The 20,165-nt window shown below is 38.8% G+C and overlaps 1 protein-coding gene across 17 annotated transcripts in view; it reads left to right on the plus strand.

The window, feature by feature from the left end:
• TNRC6A (trinucleotide repeat containing adaptor 6A) overlaps positions 1-20,165 on the plus strand; it is a 213,092-nt gene that overhangs the window by 153,424 nt on the left and 39,503 nt on the right. For 12 of the 17 annotated variants that reach the window (XM_054533659.1, XM_063717218.1, XM_024233423.3 and 9 more), the window contains one exon: positions 11,491-11,922. The exons of 3 other annotated variants lie outside the window; for them this stretch is intronic. In XM_054533659.1, coding sequence (XP_054389634.1) covers positions 11,491-11,922 — 432 coding nt within the window. Of the gene's footprint in view, positions 1-10,170; positions 10,287-11,490; positions 11,923-20,165 lie in introns of all 17 variants that reach the window. 2 more of the 17 variants (XM_063717216.1, XM_054533662.1) reach the window with 2 other exon arrangements.

The raw sequence follows: 20,165 nt of genomic DNA on the forward strand, positions 1-20,165 counted from the left end.
GAACTGTTTTCCAGACTTAATCAGACATGAGAACCCCATGTGATACTTGTTTTTAAATATATGGATTCTGATTAGTAAGTGTAAGGCTGAAGAATCTTTTGCTTCTAAACAGTTCTAATAAGCAAATTTGAAGAGAGCCATTCTGTACTTTTATGTTATGGAAGAGAGATTAATAGACAATCTGAATTTTTTTCTTTTAAAAGGTGTGCCTGGGCCAGGCGCGGTGGCTCATGCCTGTAATCCCAGCACTTTGGGAGGCCGAGGCGGGCAGATCACGAGGTCAGGAGATTGAGACCATCCTGGCTAACACGGTGAAACCCCGTCTCTACTAAAAATACAAAAACAAAATTATTTGGGCGTGGTGGCGGGTGCCTGTAGTCCCAGATACTCAGGAGGCTGAGGGAGGAGAATGGCGTGAACACAGGAGGTGGAGCTTGCAGTGAGCCAAGGTTACAGCACTGCACTCCAGCCTGGGCAACAGAGCAAGACTCCATCCCCTCACCAAAAAAAAAAAAAAAAAAAAAAAGGTGTGCCTGAACCTGGGAAATAGACCTTTGATCATCACACTTTTCTGAATTACATATTTGGGCAAGACTCAATGGCTCCATTAACCAAAGATTTTGAAAATAGCACATTGTGAATATTGTGGGTATCCTCCATCTCAGAAAGAGGATCCTGTGCTTTACAACAGACATAACTTGCTCATTTTGCTGAAGAGCAGAATTTAGTAATTGGGCCATTTCATCTGGAGTTCCGGAATTTCATTAGTGAAAAAGCTCTGGGAAATATATTATTCAATGATCTTGACCTGGGGGACTGTATCAAGACAAATCAGCTGTGTTTCTCTTTGTGTTGGTAATTTACGGTGGTTAGTATTTGGGTAGAAGATAGAGTCCCGCTGGCCGCAGTGGCTAACTCTTGTAATCCCAACACTTTGGGAGGCAGAGGCGGGTGGATCCCTTGAGGTCAGGAGTTTGAGACCAGCCTGGCCAACACAGTGAAACCCCATCTCTACTAAAAATAAAAAAAAATTAGCTGGGTGTGGTTTCTCGCGCCTGTAGTCCCAGCTACTCAGGAGGTCTGAGGCTTGAGAATCGCTTGAACCCAGGAGGCGGAGGCTGCAGCAAGCCGATATCGCGCCACTGCATTCCAGCCTGGGTGACCCAACAGGACACCGTATCAAAAAAAAAAAGAAGATAGAGTCCCTTGAGTAAGCAGAGCTAGGTGCTTCCCTAAGGCCCAGGAAAATATATACTTCCTGATTTTCTAGAATTTCTGAAGTGAATTAAAACTAAGTCATTTCGATTTAATATTTATTTTAAATTTGGTGTCTGATTTTTAACTGATTAAGATATCTTGCTGTTTGGTATTTTTAGGAACTTTTCAATAGAAATATTAAGACTTGCTTGTGTAAAATATAAATACAGTTATATTTGATACCAGTTTTTAAACCTTAGTTTTTAAGTTTTTAAACAGCCATTTAATTCAAATGACTTGCCAAGAATTGGCAGGAGTTAATGGATTGGCAAACATTTAGTATTTTCCAGATCAGCTACTGGCACTTAAAGCTGCAGCCATTTACTACAACAGAAATTCTAACACCACGTCTTATGTCTATCAGCTTAAAAGCTAGACTTTCCCTCTGTGCCCCTCAGAGTTCCACAACCGACTGAAGTTAGTACTGGACAGGGGATGTATATTATACAGAGGAAGTATGTTATAAATCATCCAGCATGCTTGTTAATGAGCAAGAAGAGGATTTTTGTGGTAGTACAGTGTTTGGCTGTGTTTTAAATAAGTTTGATTTGTGAACTCATTTTCATTGACTAGAACTGTACTTTGCATTATTCAGCTACCTGACTTCTCTGCCCCTTGCAATCCCTTAAAATATAATGAGATAGAATTCAAGTTATTGGGCCTCAAATACAGGTTGGAAGAAGTTGGCAAGCAGTACTTTGAGAGCAGTAAAATGACACTATGCTTTTCCTTCATTTTCTACTGAAAGCTGCAGAGTGGGAAAGCAACAGAAGTTGGAAACACCTTTCTTTTGGAATTTTCTTGGTGTAGAGAATTTTCTAATCTACTTCGAAGTTCTCATCAGGTTTGTGACTTGAAAATCTGTGCCCCAGTGTGATAATGCTGCTGCTGTTCAGGAAAGCTGGAAGAACCGATTGCACCCAAACTTGTTTGCTCTCCCTCTGATGATTAGGCAGATTCTTTCATGTGAAAATTATTGAAAGCTACCTTATTATTTTAGTGGAACAGCTAGAATCATTGATTTCAGACTTTACAATTAAAGAGGATACAATTAGATATTAGAAACTAACAATAGAGAAGAAAGAAATATGTGATTTTGCCTGAAAAACAGTTAAATTTTAAATGTGCTAGGTTATATATTAACTTTTCTTCTATCTATAAGGCTTTTATTTTTTGGCTCCTAAGAGTGTAAAACATTTGGCTGTAATATTTTAAAGAATTCTTATTAAAAAATCTGTAGATGACACTTTTAAAAATATTTGAGCAATTGTACTTTAAGGACTTTTAAAGCATCAAGCATTCAGAGTTAACCTGTTAGAGCAGTAGAAAGTTTGTCTTGGGATTTTTAAAAACCCTTCTTGATTTGTTAGTGAATTGTTTCAGTATACCTTTGTCTTGGTGATAATGCCTAATTTCATTTGAGAAGGTAAAAAAAAATTTTCTTGGCCGGGCGCGGTGGCTCACACCTGTAATCCCAGCACTTTGGGAGGCCGAGGCGGGCAGATCACAAGGTCAGGAGATCAAGACCATCCTGGCTAACACGGTGAAACCCCCTCTCTACTAAAAACAAAAAATTGGCCAGGCGTGGTGGCGGGCGCCTGTAGTCCCAGCTACTCGGGAGGCTGAGGCAGGAGAATGGCGTGAACCCGGGAGGTGGAGCTTGCAGTGAGCCAAGATCGTGCCACTGCACTCTAGCCTGGGGGACAGAGCGAGACTCTGTCTCAAAAAAAAAAAAAAAAAAAAAATTCTTAATTACAATGAAAGATACTTAGGAAAATCCTATGTTGTTGCTCTTACTTGAGAATAACATTTTCTAACTGAAGAGCTTTCATTGGTACACTCCATCTTGTCTTCTAGGAGCTTAACCTGATGGTTTTTTGTTTTCCTATATAACGACACATATAGAAATAGTAATTTTAGGTAAATTTAAAGTTTGCCAAGAGAAGTATTAAAAAGCACTTTATATTTTATAGATGTTCACTAAGTTATATTTTCTAGAGGTCAACTTAGTACTCCAGTCTCTTAAAGTGACATCATGTGTTAAAGCAGCATTTTGTGTACTGTATTTCTGCCAGTGTTTTAGAAGATTTACAATGTAGCCAATATGAAAACTATTATACAAAGTTAAATAGTAGACTTTGACAGATAGGAATAATGTGAGGGCTTGAGGTATTAAGGCAGGGAAATTGATGTTTTGGGGATTGGTAGATGATTGTTGGCTGGTCCACCTTTAAATTCTTTCTGTTAAACTTGTAGATAGTCAAAGTAAAGTTCATTAAATATTTTCTGAAATCAATTTATTAAGGTGACATAAAGTGTTTTAAACATTTAAATTAGTATTAATTAAAATGGTATTACAAATTTAGAACTTGGTATATTTAGAACTTTGGTTATATTGTCTATTTTTGGGTTTTCATGTGAATATAAGACAGTTGCTATTTTTTTTCAATTAAGAGGCTGTTTTTTAAAACAGTTTTAGACTTACAGAATGATATGTTTTTATATAAGAAATATCAAGAAAGCTTGTAGAATAGCAAAGCTTAGCAAAAATTAATTTGTCTTATTGGTGCATTTCATTGTTTCACAAAGTGGGGGGTCCTGACTTGGAACACAGACTAGGAAAAGGTAGGGTGAATTCTTTGAATAGATAATTTTTCCATTCTTAAAAGTTTAACTTATTCATTTTTGGACCAGTTAAAATTTTCTTCCCATTTCTTTTATTATTATTATTATTATTATACTTTAAGTTTTAGGGTACATGTGCACCATGTGCAGGTTGGTTACATATTCCCATTTCTTTAAAACTGTGAAATAGATGGGTGGGGTCACAGTATGACAAAAAAAAAAACCCTAAAAATAGAGCTCTTTACTAGATATCTATGTTTTATCCTCGCTAAATGAAACTCTTTTCCATTAAAATCTTTTTTGATAATGGACCAGGGCAGTCTCAGGGCTAATTAGAGAACCTTCTCACATTAATGATCTCAGTGGCCGGACTTGTCCTGCTCTCTCCATGCTGGCTGTAGGTGTTTTTTAGAGCAGAGATTTATTTAAAACTATTGATGCATTCAGCAGCATACTAACCAGTGACCATCATTCTTACTCTTCCTCTTGATCATTCTTTCCCTTTTCTTTACTGGTTCTTCATTATTCCACCTCTTGCATATTGATATTCTACAGTGTTTAATCCTCAGTATTGTTCTGTCTTGTTTTGTATAGATCCAGTCACTTTGTGTATGCATGGCAATTCCTGGATTATTCATTCAACCAGCATTTGCTTTGCTTGGTTCAGGAAATGCTAGTGATAAAGTGAAGGAGAAATAAGAAACCAGCACTTACAGAGCACATTGACTGCATTGTAAGGGATTTGTAAGAGTTTCATCAGAATAGAGGAGGGCAATCTGGTTGTCATAACAAAACATGCTTCTAAGATACGCCCAGTCTGGGGGTGGGGGAGATTAGTTGTTTCCTAGGCAAAATGGACAAAAATATTTGCAAGAAAGGTATCAAGGCATTTTGGGCAAAAGAAATAGCATGAAAGAACGTGATCCGTTTGGGGGAATTGCAAGTATTTGGTGTGGTAGAAGAGAATGCAGTGAGTGTGGACATAGCAGGATATGAATCTGGAAAAAGGTAGAGAGGGTCCGTGCCAAGGAGTTTAGAAAGGAGTTCCAAAAGTGGTTTTATGATGCAGATAACTTGGGGCAGGTAGAGGATAGATTTCGGGATGCGTGAAAGTGGGTGGGGCAGGGATCAAGACTTGAGCCAGGCCTGCAGTCCCATTAGGAGGTTTTTGTGAGAGTAAATTGTTGAGGGCCTAAATCAAAGGAGAGGCGTTGGAGACACAGGATGCATTTGAATTTGAGGTAATCTGTTGGGCCTGTTGACTGACTAGATACAGGGGAGTAGGGAGAAATTGAGGAAGAAATTCCTGCTTGAGTAACTACATAGATAGTTAAGCCATTACCTAAAATGAAGTTTCTCTCCCGTCACTCTGGCAGTTACAACTTATTCTTGCCTTTACTTCCCTCCTTCTGTCTGCTGCTTAAACCCATTCTTTAGGTTTTGTCATTTCTTCCTCTACAACTCTTTTCTCACCTGTATGTTGAATCTTAAATCCATATTTTTAATCCAAACTTTTTTGAACTCCAGAACCATATATTCAGTTGCATCCCGTGTGTGCATATTCTGTAGCAGTGGTTCTCCAAGTTTACCTGAGGACAGGATCCCTAGGAGGCTCCCCAAAACTCTTTCATGAGATCCATGAGGTCAAATCAATTTTCATAATAACAGGAAGACTTTATTTGCCTGTTTCACTTTTATTATGAGTATATAGTGGAGTTTTCCAGAGGTGACACAGTGTGGGATATCACAACAAATTGGATGCAGGCGCATATGTGATAATCCACCTGCCTTCTGTTAAGCCGGATGTTAGAGAGACTTACAGACATGTTAAATAGTGCCATGTTTCTCACTAATTTTGTTATGGAAAGTACAATAATTTTTTTAAATGTATCTATGTTCGCATGTAATGAATTTATTTTTAACTCACTTAAAATATTTGTTTAAACTTTTATTGTAGTAAATGTACATCAACACACACAAATGAAACCTTTTGGAGTTCTCAGTGTTTCAGAGTATAAAGGACCTTGAGACCAAAACATTTGAGATGTGAGTCAGCAGAGGCACTGTGGTTAAGTGCCTTGCCCATGGTCATATAGCTAGTAAGTTGCAGAGCTGAGATTTGAATCCATCCAGTCTTTTGAACCTATACTTCTTGTCCTGGGACAGTTTAGGTAAAATTAATATTACATGTTTCTTGAGGATACACACCCATCCACACACAGCCCCTGTAAAGTTATCTGAGCCTGGTGCATGTTATGTGATGTGATGTGATGTGATGTAATGTGATGTGATGTGATGTTATGTGATGTTATGGAGTTGGGGCCTTACCGTTTTGCCCATGCCTGACTTGAACTTCTTGGCTCAAGTGATCCTCCTGCCTCAGGACTACAGGCATCTGGTGCTGTGCCTGGCTTTTTTGTTTTTGTATTCCTGGTGTGTTTTGGAGGGATAAATCTTGGGAGACCCTTTCAGAGTTTCTGCTGTTATACTATAGGACCTTCTATTCCTCTGTGAGCCTATTTTGGTAAATTATATTTGACAAAGCAGAGTTTGGAAAACTACAGTCTGCAAGTGAAATCTGGCCCACTGCCTGTTTTTGCATATGCAGTGTTATAGAATATAGTCACATCCATTTGTTTGCATTTACCTGTTGTCTGTGACTGCTCTGGTGCTACACTGGCAGAGTTGAGTAGTTGTCACAGATTCTGTGGTCTGCAAAGTCCAAAATATTTACTCTCTCATCTTTACAGAAAGAACTTGCCAACCCCTGTTGTAAAACATAGTTCAATTTAGTTGGGTTTTGTTTTACTGGGATAGATTGTACATAGTATTTTCTTGTCTTTAAATAATCTCCATGTTTGAATTTGTGTCTTTTTCATTCCCATTGCTGTTTATATCTCTTGTTTTTATTCCCATTGTTTGGGATGACCAAAATTTAGCCTGACTTATTGGTAACAGTGTTGTGTTGGTGCTCCATCTTTTACTGTGCTGTGCAATAATTTAAATGCGATTAGATTTAGAGATACATGTTTCTTTTTCTTTTTCTTTTTTCTTTTTTTGAAGAAGGTCTTGTTGTTGCAAGACTTTGGGAGGCAGACAGAGATTGCAGTGAGCCAAGATCCAAGATTGGGCCATTGCACTCCAGCCTGGGCAACAAGTGCGAAACCCTGTCTAAAAAAAAAGCACTATTAAAGGCCATGGGCAGTGGCTCCCAGCATTTCGGGAGGCCAAGGCAGGAGGATCACCTGAGATCAGGAGTTCGAGACCAGCCTGGCCAATGGCAAAACCCCATCTCTACTAAAAATAGAAAAATTAGCCGGGGCTGGTGGCACACACCTGTAATCCCAGCTTCTCCTCAGGCATGAGAATCACTTGAACCAGGGAGGTGGAGGTTGCAGTAAGCCAAGATTGCACCACAGCACTCCAGCCTGAGCAAGACTCTTGTCTCCAAAGACAAGTATACACTAGTGAAAAAGAAAAAGTATGGTAGTATTCACCAGGGAAATTATCTGATCCTGATGGACACTTTCATAAATTTATCTTATTTCATCTATGTAAACTAGTTAATCTATTTAGATTTCCTGCCTCTTCTATGGTCAGTGTTAAATTACTCCCTCCTCCAGCTTTTCAAACTATTTATAGATTTGAACATAAATATATTAATTGCCGAAGGTTATGTTTTTCCATTTTCATTTTTTTAATAAAGTTAACTATTCTTTTTCATAGAAGCATGCCTTGGATTATATAGATTTACTTTAAAAGTCATTGATCTCTCTTTTATGTTTACTAATTCCGTCTTTCTATTTCCTTTACTTTAGTGTGCACAGGTGTTTTCCCCCTTCTTGAGTTGGATGCATTATGTTCTTGTTGGAAATAAGGCTATGATTTTTTTTTTTATGCACTGGTTTAGCTGGATCTTAAAATGTATTGTATGCAGTGTTTCCAGTATTAATTTCTTGGTAACCCTGTAATTTAGTGTTTATTTCTTCTTCATCTTGAAATGTACTTTTTTCTTCTTTTTCTTTTCTGTTTTTAGCTGCAAAATTTGTGTTACGCAGTTGAAATTTATTTAAGGCAGATTTTTATTTGCTAGTTTTATCATTTTAGTGACATTGCATTGTAATCCAGAAATATCCACTGTATTATTTCTAGCCTTTGCAATTTATTGATGTTTTCTTTGCTGCTGTGTGGCATGTATGTGCGTGTGTGTGTGCACGCATGTACATGCATGCATGCATGTTAACCTATGATTGTTTCATGGGTATTTGTCAAAAAGATGTTACCTGTTTTCAAGATACATGGTTTTGCTTTTTTCCAGTTTTCTCTGTCTCCATTTATTTTACATGTTGTGGTATTATGAGGCTTGGCATGTAAAAGTGCTTAATTGCTCATATCTTTTTAGTTATTTCTTTTATTATGAATATGAAATTTGTCTTATCCTTTATAATGCTTTTTCTCTTTGAATTTTATTTTGTCTGATATCAATATTGTTTTCATTTTAATTTTCTTAGCCTTTCTTGATTGTATATCTTCCTCTCTACTTTTTGTTTTTTTAATCTTGCTGCATTGTTTTGTTTTGGGAGTGCTTTTTGTAAAGTATATTAAGTTCGTTTTTCCTTTCTTAGTTTAAGAGGCTTTATCTTTTAACAAGTGAACTTAACCCATTCACATTTATTGTGACACAGATATTTGGGGGCTTCTATTTAGCATCCTAGTTTGCATTAACCAGAACTTTGAAATTTTTTAAAATTCCATTTTCCGTGTCCGTTGAATAGATGAAGTTTTCTAATTTTCCTTTTTCCCGCCTTCCAGTGGTTTGGGTGATTATGAACATAATTAACTTAAAATTTTAACTACCACATACACCATAGCCAGTATTAGTCAGTATTGGTATTTATTACCTAGCAACCCCCACCTATGTTCACTGTTTACTCCTTCTGCACTCATTACTTCTATGTCTTATTTTGTATCTAAGATTGTACTTCAGATTAGCTTCATTTAATAATCAGTAGTTACATTGTCTTGATGTCTTTACTGGTTTTAATGAAGTTTTCTGGCCCCGGAAATGAATACCTATCTCAGCTTTGTATTCCACATGGTACTTTACTGATCAGAAGTACAGCAGTTACTTGAGTTCATGCCTTCATATAGATCATTCACAGTTTTTGTATATAGGTTATCTTCTGGTTCTTTGATAAATAAAAAGCATCATCCTGCTCCTTTCTCACACACTTTGTTTGGGCCTAAAATTGTCACAATTTTTTTTTTAATGTTTAGATTTTTAAAGTAATGAAGTGGCAACAAACCTGTATTACAGCAGCAGGTAGCTGCTACCGTAAGTTGATGTTCAATTGCCAGATGCCACACAGAATCCAGTACTAAGCATATAAAAGCTGAGTAAGCATTTTTATGTTCCTCATAATGTTACATATACAGTTGTCCCTTGGTATCTGTGATGCATTGGTTCCAGGACCCCCAACAGATACCAAAATTCATGGGTGTTCAAGTCCCTTATATAAAATGGCGTAGTATTTGCATATAACCTAGACACATTCTTCTATATACTTTGAATCATCTCTAGATTATTTACAATACCAAATATAATGTAAATGCTGTGTAAATAGTTGCATTGGTTTTTATTTGTATTTTTATTTTTGGTTTGTTTGTTTGCTTAGTATTTTTGATCCATGGTTGGTTGAATCTGTAGGTGGGACACACATGGATGTGGAGGGCTGCCTGTACTTTATCTTCCTTAGGTTTCAGAGGTACTTTAGAATATTCTAGTGCCATATTGTCCTCATGAAGTGTTTTTGATAGCCAGTGTCTGCCTGTTACTGCATGAGGCACACAAAGGAATATATGTTATTGTTACATATTAGAAGCATTATATTGTCTGGGAGACAAAATTTTCACCCATAATTAGGCCTAGAAAGCACTTTGCCCCAATTATCAGTAAGAGACTCGTCAGTGAGCATCAAGAATGGAAAGGATTATAAACAGTAGATGGAATGTTTGTTTTCACTGTAATTCTTCCTGAACTACAATATGTATTACTTTAGAGAAATTGAAGTCACATTGAAAAAAAAATGAGGCCAAGATCATATATTATATTAAAAAAGTATAAATGACATAGACTAAATTTACCAGATGTTCAGAGAAGAAAGAAAAATGGGGAGATCAGTTTGTTAGGTGAAGGGAGGCTAGAGCTGAGAGTGTGGAAGAGGAAGCTGGTGGCTATTGTAAACTCAGGTGACCAAGGCTTTAATGACATTGTCATATATATTGTAGGCATTTGATAAAGATTTCTTTTGGACACAGCAGTCACTTCTGTTTACTGAGTGGTTACAACACACTGGGCACTTGACCAAGACTGTTGCTACTTTATAGAGGAGAAAGACGCAGAGGTAACTCAGATGGTGAATGGTGGGCTGTTTTAATTCCAGGGTGGGAGCTCTTAACCCTTGAATGGAGATTTTTCTCTGAGTGCCCTCACCAGTAACATGGGGGTGTTTCACTTCACTGATCTGACAGTGGTATCTGTGAGGATACATTAAAACATTTCATAGAAACATTCAACTGCTACCAAAGTATAGCAGTTGTGTCAGTCATTAACGAATAGCCACTGTTTATATAGCCTTATGTTCTGTGTTTTATAAACATGAAGACATTTAACCTTAGGATAGCTCTGCAAGGTGTAGGTACTATCTCCATTTTACCAAGAAAACAGCAGGCTCAGTTAGGTTTATACAACTTGCCCAAAGACACAAAGCTTGTAAAGGCAGGGCTGGGGTTGAAACCTGGCACCAAAAGCTCATACACCATGCATCTCTGTACTTCTCCAACTGGGTTTACTTACACTGGCTTAACGCATTTCCATCCATTTTATTTCTTTCTTTCCATTCTTTTATGAGTCAAAAATTTCCCTATTTGCAGTTTCCGATTTATTTTTCAGATTTAAGATAGAGCATCCAGATTATTTATCTCATTTTGATTCATCTCATAGATATGTTATCTTTGTCTTTAGTTCCATGTTCTGAGTTTGTCTTATATGATTCAGATTTTACATTTTTAGCAAAGACAGACATTGTTAACTTAGCCTTTTTTGTAAGAAAACCAGCAGATTGTTTTCTAACCTTGTGTTGTTCTTGTGTTGTCTTCCAAAGATGAAAAATAGAGACCAAACACATTAACAATGAGGCAGAATAAGAACAGTTGCCAAGGAATAGAGGATTCTCTTAGGACTACTGAAAATTGATTGGCCACATTTGTTCTTTGAGTCATTGCGAGTTCCCTGGTTTTGTGATGATCCGATGATGATGTCTTTGACCAGAGTATAATGTGGGAAAAGAGATAGTGAACATGAGTTGTTGTCTTGGCCAAAGGTCCCTGGGCCCTTATTGGATAGGTAGTTAGCAGAAGTGAAATTTGACTCTTGGCAGTGACATCTCCTAACAAAATTTGAGCCTGTAAATGAGGATATCCCTGCTCACAGAAAGCTTCTGTTTTTTTAGGATTATTTTTCTTAGTGCCTTTGAATTTAGATGGCTTACTTTGGAGGTACACTTTACTGGCTAATCTTTTCCACCCCTTTTCTTTTGTTGGGATTAGTGCCAGAACAGATAAAGCCCAGTGTAAGCCAGCCTCAGCCTGCCAACTCTAATAACGGCACTTCCACAGCAACCAGCACTAATAATAATGCCAAGCGAGCTACAGCCAACAATCAGCAGCCACAGCAGCAGCCGCAACAGCAGCAGCCGCAGCAGCCGCAGCAGCAGCAGCAGCAGCCACAGCCACAGCCGCAGCAGCAGCAGCAGCCACAGCAGCAGCCACAGGCCTTGCCTCGGTATCCTCGTGAAGTACCTCCACGATTTCGCCACCAGGAACACAAACAGCTTCTAAAGAGGGGTCAGCATTTTCCTGTTATAGCAGCAAACCTTGGATCTGCTGTTAAAGTGTTAAACAGCCAGTCAGAAAGCAGTGCTTTAACAAATCAACAGCCACAAAATAACGGAGAGGTGCAGAACAGCAAAAACCAGTCAGGTGAGAGAAGGCATTTCTTACGAGACTCACACCTTATCATCATTAGCTGTATAGCAAGTTGATAAATTCGTAGCTTTTTGGTGATGTATTTGTATTCATCAGTATCTGGGCTTTAATATAAGAGTTCTTTATAGGGAGTTATGAATGGGGAATCTTAGAATATTTCCTGTAAGTTACCTACTTTAAAATGATTATTTTAATTACTGATTCTCCCTTCGGTTCAGCCCATTTTAATAAGGAGCTTATAGCTAAAGTTGACTATAAGACTATAGCTAAAATTGAGCACCCTTCCCCCCAGGCCATGTGCTGAGCAATTATACATATTATTGCATTTAATCTTCAACAACGTTGTGAGACTGAGTTCTTACCTCCACTTTGAATAGAGGCAGCTGACACAGCAAGACATTAAATAACGTCCCCAAGCTCATTCAGTTACCACATGCCATAAAAAGACTGGCACTCATGGAAATTATATTCAAACAGAGGAAATGCATTCAGTTATTTGCCTCAGAGTGGCTTCTCTGAGCTTGATAGTGATCGTGAGGCAGAAAATAAATCTAGTATGTGATTACAGGTTTTCTCAAAGCCCAGTTTGTTTCAACATGTTCTGGAAAGTTTTGATGGTCTGTTAGTCTGTCCATCCATTCATTTATCCAACTATTTTAAAGCTTTACCACAAGCCAGGTAGAGAATTAGGTGCTAGGGTTGAGGGGGAATCAAGGTGCCCATACAAGAACACACTTCTAGAGGCAGTATAGCATACTGATAAGGAAGTCTCTAGAATCAGATAGACTGGGGCCTTACATCCCGGTGCCCGCATATCCCAGTGTGTGTGACCTTGGGCAGGTTACTTAATTGCTCCATGTGCCTGAGCAGTCTTTCCTAACTGTGCCAGGTAGTTACTCACTTTCTACACCTGTGCTCTCTTTTATATACCAAGAACTACTCTGTACATTGTAATATATTATGGTATTTCACAGTGAATAAGTAGCAGATCCTGGACTCACATCAAGATCTGTCTGATTCCAAAGCTATGCTTGTAACCACCATGCTGTGCTTTGGCAACATACAGGATGTGATTGGTAATGAGGAAGAGGACACAAACGTGAGTTTTCTAGCATAGGCACATTGTTATTGGAAAGGATACAAATTTAAGTCATTGTCCTGAGCTAATATTTACTCCCTAATTTCCCAGCACCTTATTACCTGTATGAGCTTGGCCACCTAACACATCTGACATTGCTAATCTGTAAAACAGTAGTACCCAGCCCTATAAGGTTGCTGTGTTGACTTAATTACATGACATGTTATTAAAGGAACTAGCTTAATGCGTGATATCTAGGTGCCAAATAAATTATCTTCCTAATAACTCTTATAGAAGGACCTGTACTTTTCAAGAAGAGTTTGGTTAATACTAGATCTAATGCCAAGTAGTAGACAATTAGTCATTTGAAGTTCATCTGGGAAGTCAGATTGGAAGCAAATGTACTGGTCATCAGCATAATGAAAAATGCAGTTAAAAACTTTGGGAGAGGTTAGTTATACAACAAATGATGGAGTACCTGCTGTGAGCTAAGCAAGGTGGAATGGTACTGAACAAAACAGTGAAGTGGGATAGTATATTTAGAAAATATGTCAAATATGCCTTTTCACTTGGGGAAATGAAAGGAACCTGTTTTTGGAATGGAGACAACAGGAGTGTAAGAATCTTGCTTCTCAAAAATAACTATGAGTCAAAAATATCAGAAGTGTTACAGGTGTGAGTTCAGATGAGAAGAAGGCCTCAGGTGTGGGCATAGGAAGAAGCCTTCAAAAAAAGTCTGAGAAGGAAAAACATCGTGCCTATTTCTAAAAGAATTTTACCAGGGTGGACTGCATTGATGTGGAGGCTAAGGTGGAAGTGAGGAGGGTGCAACAATCTGACTGAAGCCTGGATTCAATCTCAAAAAACAACTAGAAAATGCAGATGATGAAGCCAAGGCATTCCAAAGAAGAGCCAGATTTGTAGTTTTGTCTCTTATAAAATTTATGAATCCCCACTTAACAGCATATTTTATGTATTTACATTAAAACATCTTTCTAGGTGTTACTAGGATTGGTAATAGAAACTTTAGCTTGCAAAATAGACCAGGAGAGTCAGTGAAGGCCTCTTATGAGTTAGGTATATCCAGCTTCTAGCAAGTTATTAATATTAATAACGATACAGTGGCTAATCCTGATGGGGTGCTTACTGTGCCCACACACTACTAACTCATTTAATACTTCTTTTACAGAGTAGATAGTATCATGTTCATTTTACAGGTTAGGAAGTAGCCTAGAGGCCAGTGAAGAACAAGGTACTAGATAGTATAAACAGCGGGCACAGTAGCCCAGAAACACAAACATTCTTTGTTGTGAACTACATGTAGTTCAGAATTGGGGGAACATAATGTTGGCTTGGTTTTTTGTTTTGTTTTGTTTTGTTCGATCTATTTGTATTTGGCTTTTTTACATTCTCATTTTTAATTTTTTTAGAATCCTGTGCTAGTCAAACTAGACAACTCTGCAGACCAGCCCTGGGCTGCCAGTTTGGGGCTGTGCCTCAGACACTTATTGATGGTTTAAGTTGAGACTTGAGACCTCTTTTTTGCAGTTGACCACTTAGACCCCAAAGGGGTGAAATAACTCTTTAATATGGGGGCCCACAAACCATGTAATGAAAGTGAAGGCTTTGGGGGGACCACTAGGCTCAACAGGAGCAATATTGTTCTTATAGGCCAAAGTGTTCTATCCTATTTTTTATCCACCTGACATGATCCATACAGAAAAGTTAAGAAGACTAACATAGTGAACACTCGTGTACCCTCCACCCAAAACTGGTGGTGGTGAACATTCTCCCATCCTGACTTGACACCTCTCTCTCTCTCATATATGCGTGTGCACATTATTGTCGAGCCATTTAAGAGTAAGCATGCAGACATTATGACACTTCAACTTTAATCCTTCCACAGGTGATTATCCTAAGAAGAAGCATAGTCTCCTATACAACCACAATACCATTATCACCCCTAAGTAAAAGAACAACAACAGTATCTTCTAATAGTTTATATCCACATTTTTGCTAGTTGTCCCAAGAATTTATTCCTTGCTTGTTCACAGTATGTTAGCGTTTATATAAAATATAAAGCATGTAGAGTTTTTCCTGCCATATTAGTAATGTATTTCTTAAGGTGTATGGGTATATTTTATATTACTCTTTTATGGTTTTCTGTGTTTGAAATAGTTATTTTTTTTAAAGAAAAGGACATTTGAAGCATAATGGTGAATGACCAATAATTGGGATGTTTTAACCAAAAGTGTTAACATTAAAGTTTCTGGAGATATTTAAAGATTAAAATGCTGTCCATCCCCATCCATCTGTGCTCTTGCATTGGGCTTTTAACACGGTGTACATCCTTGCTGTCTTGCAACTTCTACTACTTGCTTGCAACTTGCACCTTCCCGTTGGGCGATGAACAAACTCAGATCTTCTCTATCCTTAAAAAAAATTTTGTTAAGCCTCCATATTCTTTTTTTTTTTTTTTTTTTTGGGAGGAAACAGGGTCTCGCTTTGTCACCCAGGCTGGAGTGCAGTGGCATGAATACAGCTCACTACAGCCTCAGCCTCCCAGCTCAAGTAATCCTCCCACCTCAGTGAGTCTTCCTGAGTAGCTGGGACTACAGGCATTCGCCACCACGCCTGGCTAATATTTGTGTGTTTTGTAGAGATGGGGTTTTGCCATGTTGCCCAGGCCAGTCTTGAACTCCTGAGCTCAAGCTATCTGCCTGCCTTGGCCTCCCAAATTGCTGGGATTACAGGTGTGAGCCACCACACCTGGCAAAATCCCCATACTCTTTTGAGGCTATTACAGAATTTCTCCCTCCCCCCTTTCAGTGTTATTGAAGGAATAGTCTGTACTTGCAGTCTTTAATATATTACATCAGTCTCTCATAATCTGGCTTCTGCTCCCTTGACTAAAATAACTCTATTGCTGAAGTCACTGATCTTCTGAATGTCAAATGCAAACCTTTTTGTTCCCTCCCAAGGCTTTGTTTCAGATCTCCCCACATTTTAGGTCCTCTTCTGGAAGTCTTCAGCTGACGTTGGGCCCCTCAGAACTCAGTATGTCCAAACTTGAACTTTTTGTGTTGCCCCGTACCACTTCCTCTTCCTGCGTTCCTTTGCTCAAATAGTTGCTGACTCCATTCATCCAGTCACCCATCTAGAAACCTTGAAATCGTGCTTTACTCTTCTCTCTCCTGTATGTCTCACAGGCCAGTGGGTTACTGTACTCTGCTGATTTTAACTCTTTTTTTTTTTTTTTGAGACGGAGTCTCGCTGTTGCCCAGGCTGGAGTGCAGTGGCATGATCTCGGCTCACTGCAAGCTCTGCTTCCCGGGTTCACACCATTCTCCTGCCTCAGCCTCCCGAGTAGCTGGGACTACAGGCGCCCGCCAACACGCTCGGCTAATTTTTTGTATTTTTAGTTGAGATGGGGTTTCACCGTGTTAGCCAGGATGGTCTCCATCTCCTGACCTTGTGATCCGCCCGCCTCGGCCTCCCAAAGTGCTGGGATTACAGGCGTGAGCCACCGTGCCCAGCAAATTTTAACTCTTAAATACCTCCCACTTTTCCTATCTCCCCTTGATACTGCCACCAGTTGCCCTGGTTGAGGTGTTCACCATCTGGTCTAGAGCAACATCCCCAAGGATGTCTTTTATATCCATCTCCCTACCACTTTCACCCCATCTCTCAAACCGGAAGCCAGTCATGATTCATGCATTGCATTTGGTTGTGATATTGCATTTGTCTTCTTTATTCTTTGGGCCTATTTTAGTCCAGCTTTATTGGGAGGTACCCACACCCATTCATTTACATATCGTCTGTGGGCTGCTTTCAAGCTACAATGGCAGAGTTAAATAGTTTTCACAAACCATCTGGCTTGCAAGGCCTAAAATATTTAACTGGACCTGTATAGAACAAGTTTGCCAACCCCTGAACCAAAGGCAAGAATACCCAGATGAGACATTTTGAATTTTGTACGTGAGAGTGATTTGAGGCCGGGCGTGGTGGCTCATGCCTGTAATCCCAGTACTTTGGGAGGCTGAGGTGGGCGGATCATGAGGTCAGGAGATGAGACCATCCTGGCTAACAGGGTGAAACCCCGTCTCTGCTAAAAGTACAAAAACAAAATTAGCCAGGCGTGGTGGCGGGCGCCTGTAGTCCCAGCTACTCGGGAAGCTGAGGCAGGGAACCCGGGAGGCAGAGCTTACAGTGACCCGAGATCACACCACTGCACTCCAGCCTGGGCGACAGAGCGAGACTCCGTCTGACAAAAAAAAAGAGTGATTTGAAACTGTATATCTCAGGTTCTCTCATATTCCCAATGGTACCATCTCTCTCATACTCCTTGGAAACATTGTAAAATGTAAATGTTATTTACTTTTGAAGCTCTTCCCTTTCTGGCAAAATTGAAAGTCTTTAAGGCAGAAAATAAATATTTAACTGTTTTGTTTGTTAGATGCTATATATTTAGAAGAAAAATATTTGAAGGTCCATGGATCTAAATTCTTCCTGAATAAGTGATGCAGTTTCTTTTCTTTTTTCTTTCTTTTTTTTTTTTTGTAACAGTCTCGCTGTGTCGCCCAGGCTGGAGTGTAGTGGTGCGATCTCGGCTCACTGCAACCTCCGCCTCCTGGGTTCAAGCAATTCTCGTGCATCAGCCTCCTGAGTAGCTGAGATTACAAGCGTCCACCACCATGCCCAGCTAACTTTTGTATTTTTAGTAGAGATGGGGTTTCACTATGTTGGCCAGGCTGGTCTCGAACTCCTGACCTCAGGTGATCTGCCCGCCTCAGCCTCCCAAAATGCTGGGATTACAGGCATGAGCCACTGCGCCCAGCCGATGCTGTTTTTTTATGTCGCTAGAATTATCACCAGTCTTCATTCAGCCCCCACATAACCTCTTTGATCTTTTTTGGATAGATGTTCTATTATGTACAATTTTTTTTTTTTTTTTTGAGTGTGGTACTGTAGGTGATCACACTTCTATGGGCATTTTGTATGAAAGTAGGATGTTAATGATGCTTTGGATTTCAAATATTTCTAAATAACGCACAACCTTCCAAATCTTAAGTTTGCCTACAGCATTGCAGCATATAAACATTTTGCATTACACTCAGTAAAACTCAGCCGCTCCCTTTCTTCCTACTAGCACAGAGATTTACTGTTTCTCATTATTTCCTGGAAAGCTGAGTGATAATACTCTACTTAATGATGTTCCTCTATGTTTATCTTCCAGATCATTTACAACACTGGGTCTTGTATGTCTATAAGTGAAATAAATTATTTGACTTCTTCCAAATCTGAAATAATCTCTGACTCTGAAACATATAAGTTATGATACCTGAGGAGTCCTGTTCTTTTCATCCTTTCAGTTTTAATAGCGTCTTTTCCCATCCCCTGCAACACATTTTGTTTTTGTTGTTGTTTTGAGATGGAGTTTTGCTCTTACATAATGCCCAGGCTGGAGTGCAGTGGTGCGATCTTGACTCATTGCAACCTCCACCTCCTGGGTTCAAGTGATTCTCCTTCCTCAGCCTCCTGAGTAGCTGGGATTATCGGGGCCTGCCGCCACACCCGGTTAATTTTTGTATTTTTAGTAGAGATGGTGTTTCACCCTGTTGGCCAGGCTGGCCCCAGGCTCTTGACCTCAGTTGATCCTCCTGCCTCGGCCTCTCAAAGTGCTGAGATTATAGGAGTGAGCCACTGTGCCCAGCCAACACCTTTTATTGATTTTTATTTGTTTATTTATTCATTTTGAGAGAGGCTCTAGCTCTGTCTCCTAGGCTGCGTGCAGTGGCACAGTCACAACTCACTACAGCCTCAACCTCCCAGGCTCAAGTGATCCTTCTGCCTCAGCCTCTCAAGGAGCTGGGACCCCAGGTGTATGCTACCACGCCCAGCTGATTTTTTTATTTTTTGTAGAGATGGGGTGTTGCAGGGTTGCCCAGGATGGTCTCACTCCTGGACCCAAACGATATTCCCGCCTCGGCCTCCCAAAGTGCTGGGATTACAGGCATGAGCTAGAATGCCAAACGAATTTTTTTTCCTAAACTACAACCTCTTTTACAACCCAGAATGCCTTGTAACTCACCATTGGTAACCCAATTTTTAAAATAATCTTTAGGTTTTGATCAAGTGGCTTCTAGATTGAAAATGGGATTTTAGTTAATAATATTTTAAAAAACAAACTTAGCCACCAAACCGGGTCATGACCAGAATCTGAGAACATTTTTCACTAACATTAAAGGTGATAGAACTCATTTGCAGAATATATTCAGGCGTTTGCTTTTTTGCTTTGCTTTTGATGTATTCTAACATTAACAAGTGAAATCTGCCACGTATGGTTTATGTATAAAAATAGTTATTCACTGATAGCTTCATGATTCCATCTTTTAATGTTTTAATCATTTGGGATTATTTTTTATTTATTATCTCATTTTAAAAAGTTTTCAAGTACTGAATATTCCCTTTCCCCACTGATTTAAAATGCTAATCCTTGAAATAGTATCTTTGACATATACTTGGATCTGTTTCTGGGTTACTTTTTCTGTTCAGTCAAAGTGCTCTCTGGCAATGCAGTGCTGTTCAACTATTTCCTGATAGTACAGATTCCCTTCTTCACAACCTCTTTTTGAAATTTTTTAGAGGGTTCCTCTCCCATTTGCTTTACAGAATTTTTAAATCACTTGTAATCATTTTACAGACTCTTGTTAACAATTTCTTATAATTGAATTAAACTTAGAGCATTGTTACACCCTCACATCCAGGAACAAGTTTCTTTACTTTCAAGTGTCTTCTATAGCCAGCAATAAAATATAATCATATATGACTTTAAATATTTTTGCTAGCTTTATTCCTGTTACTTTATGGCTGTTAATGATTAAGATCTTTTCCCATCAACATTTTCTCCTGGATTATTTTTGGCATATAGAAAGGAAATTGTTTTTTCATGTTGATCTTTTTTGCCTCTATTCTATTATTTTTACCTCTCATTTTTGAGTCATATTTTATCAGTTACTACTTCTAACACTGGACCAAATAGTAGTATTGATGACAAGTAATTTTGTGTTTTTCTTGTCATTTTGGGAATGCTTCTGGTGTTTCACTCTTGAATTCTGGATTCATTTCTTTATTTTCCATTTGGGTAGTTTTGTTTTCG

The sequence above is a fragment of the Pongo abelii genome, chromosome 18 (assembly GCF_028885655.2).
Source record: "Pongo abelii isolate AG06213 chromosome 18, NHGRI_mPonAbe1-v2.0_pri, whole genome shotgun sequence".
NCBI classification, from domain to species: domain Eukaryota; kingdom Metazoa; phylum Chordata; class Mammalia; order Primates; family Hominidae; genus Pongo; species Pongo abelii.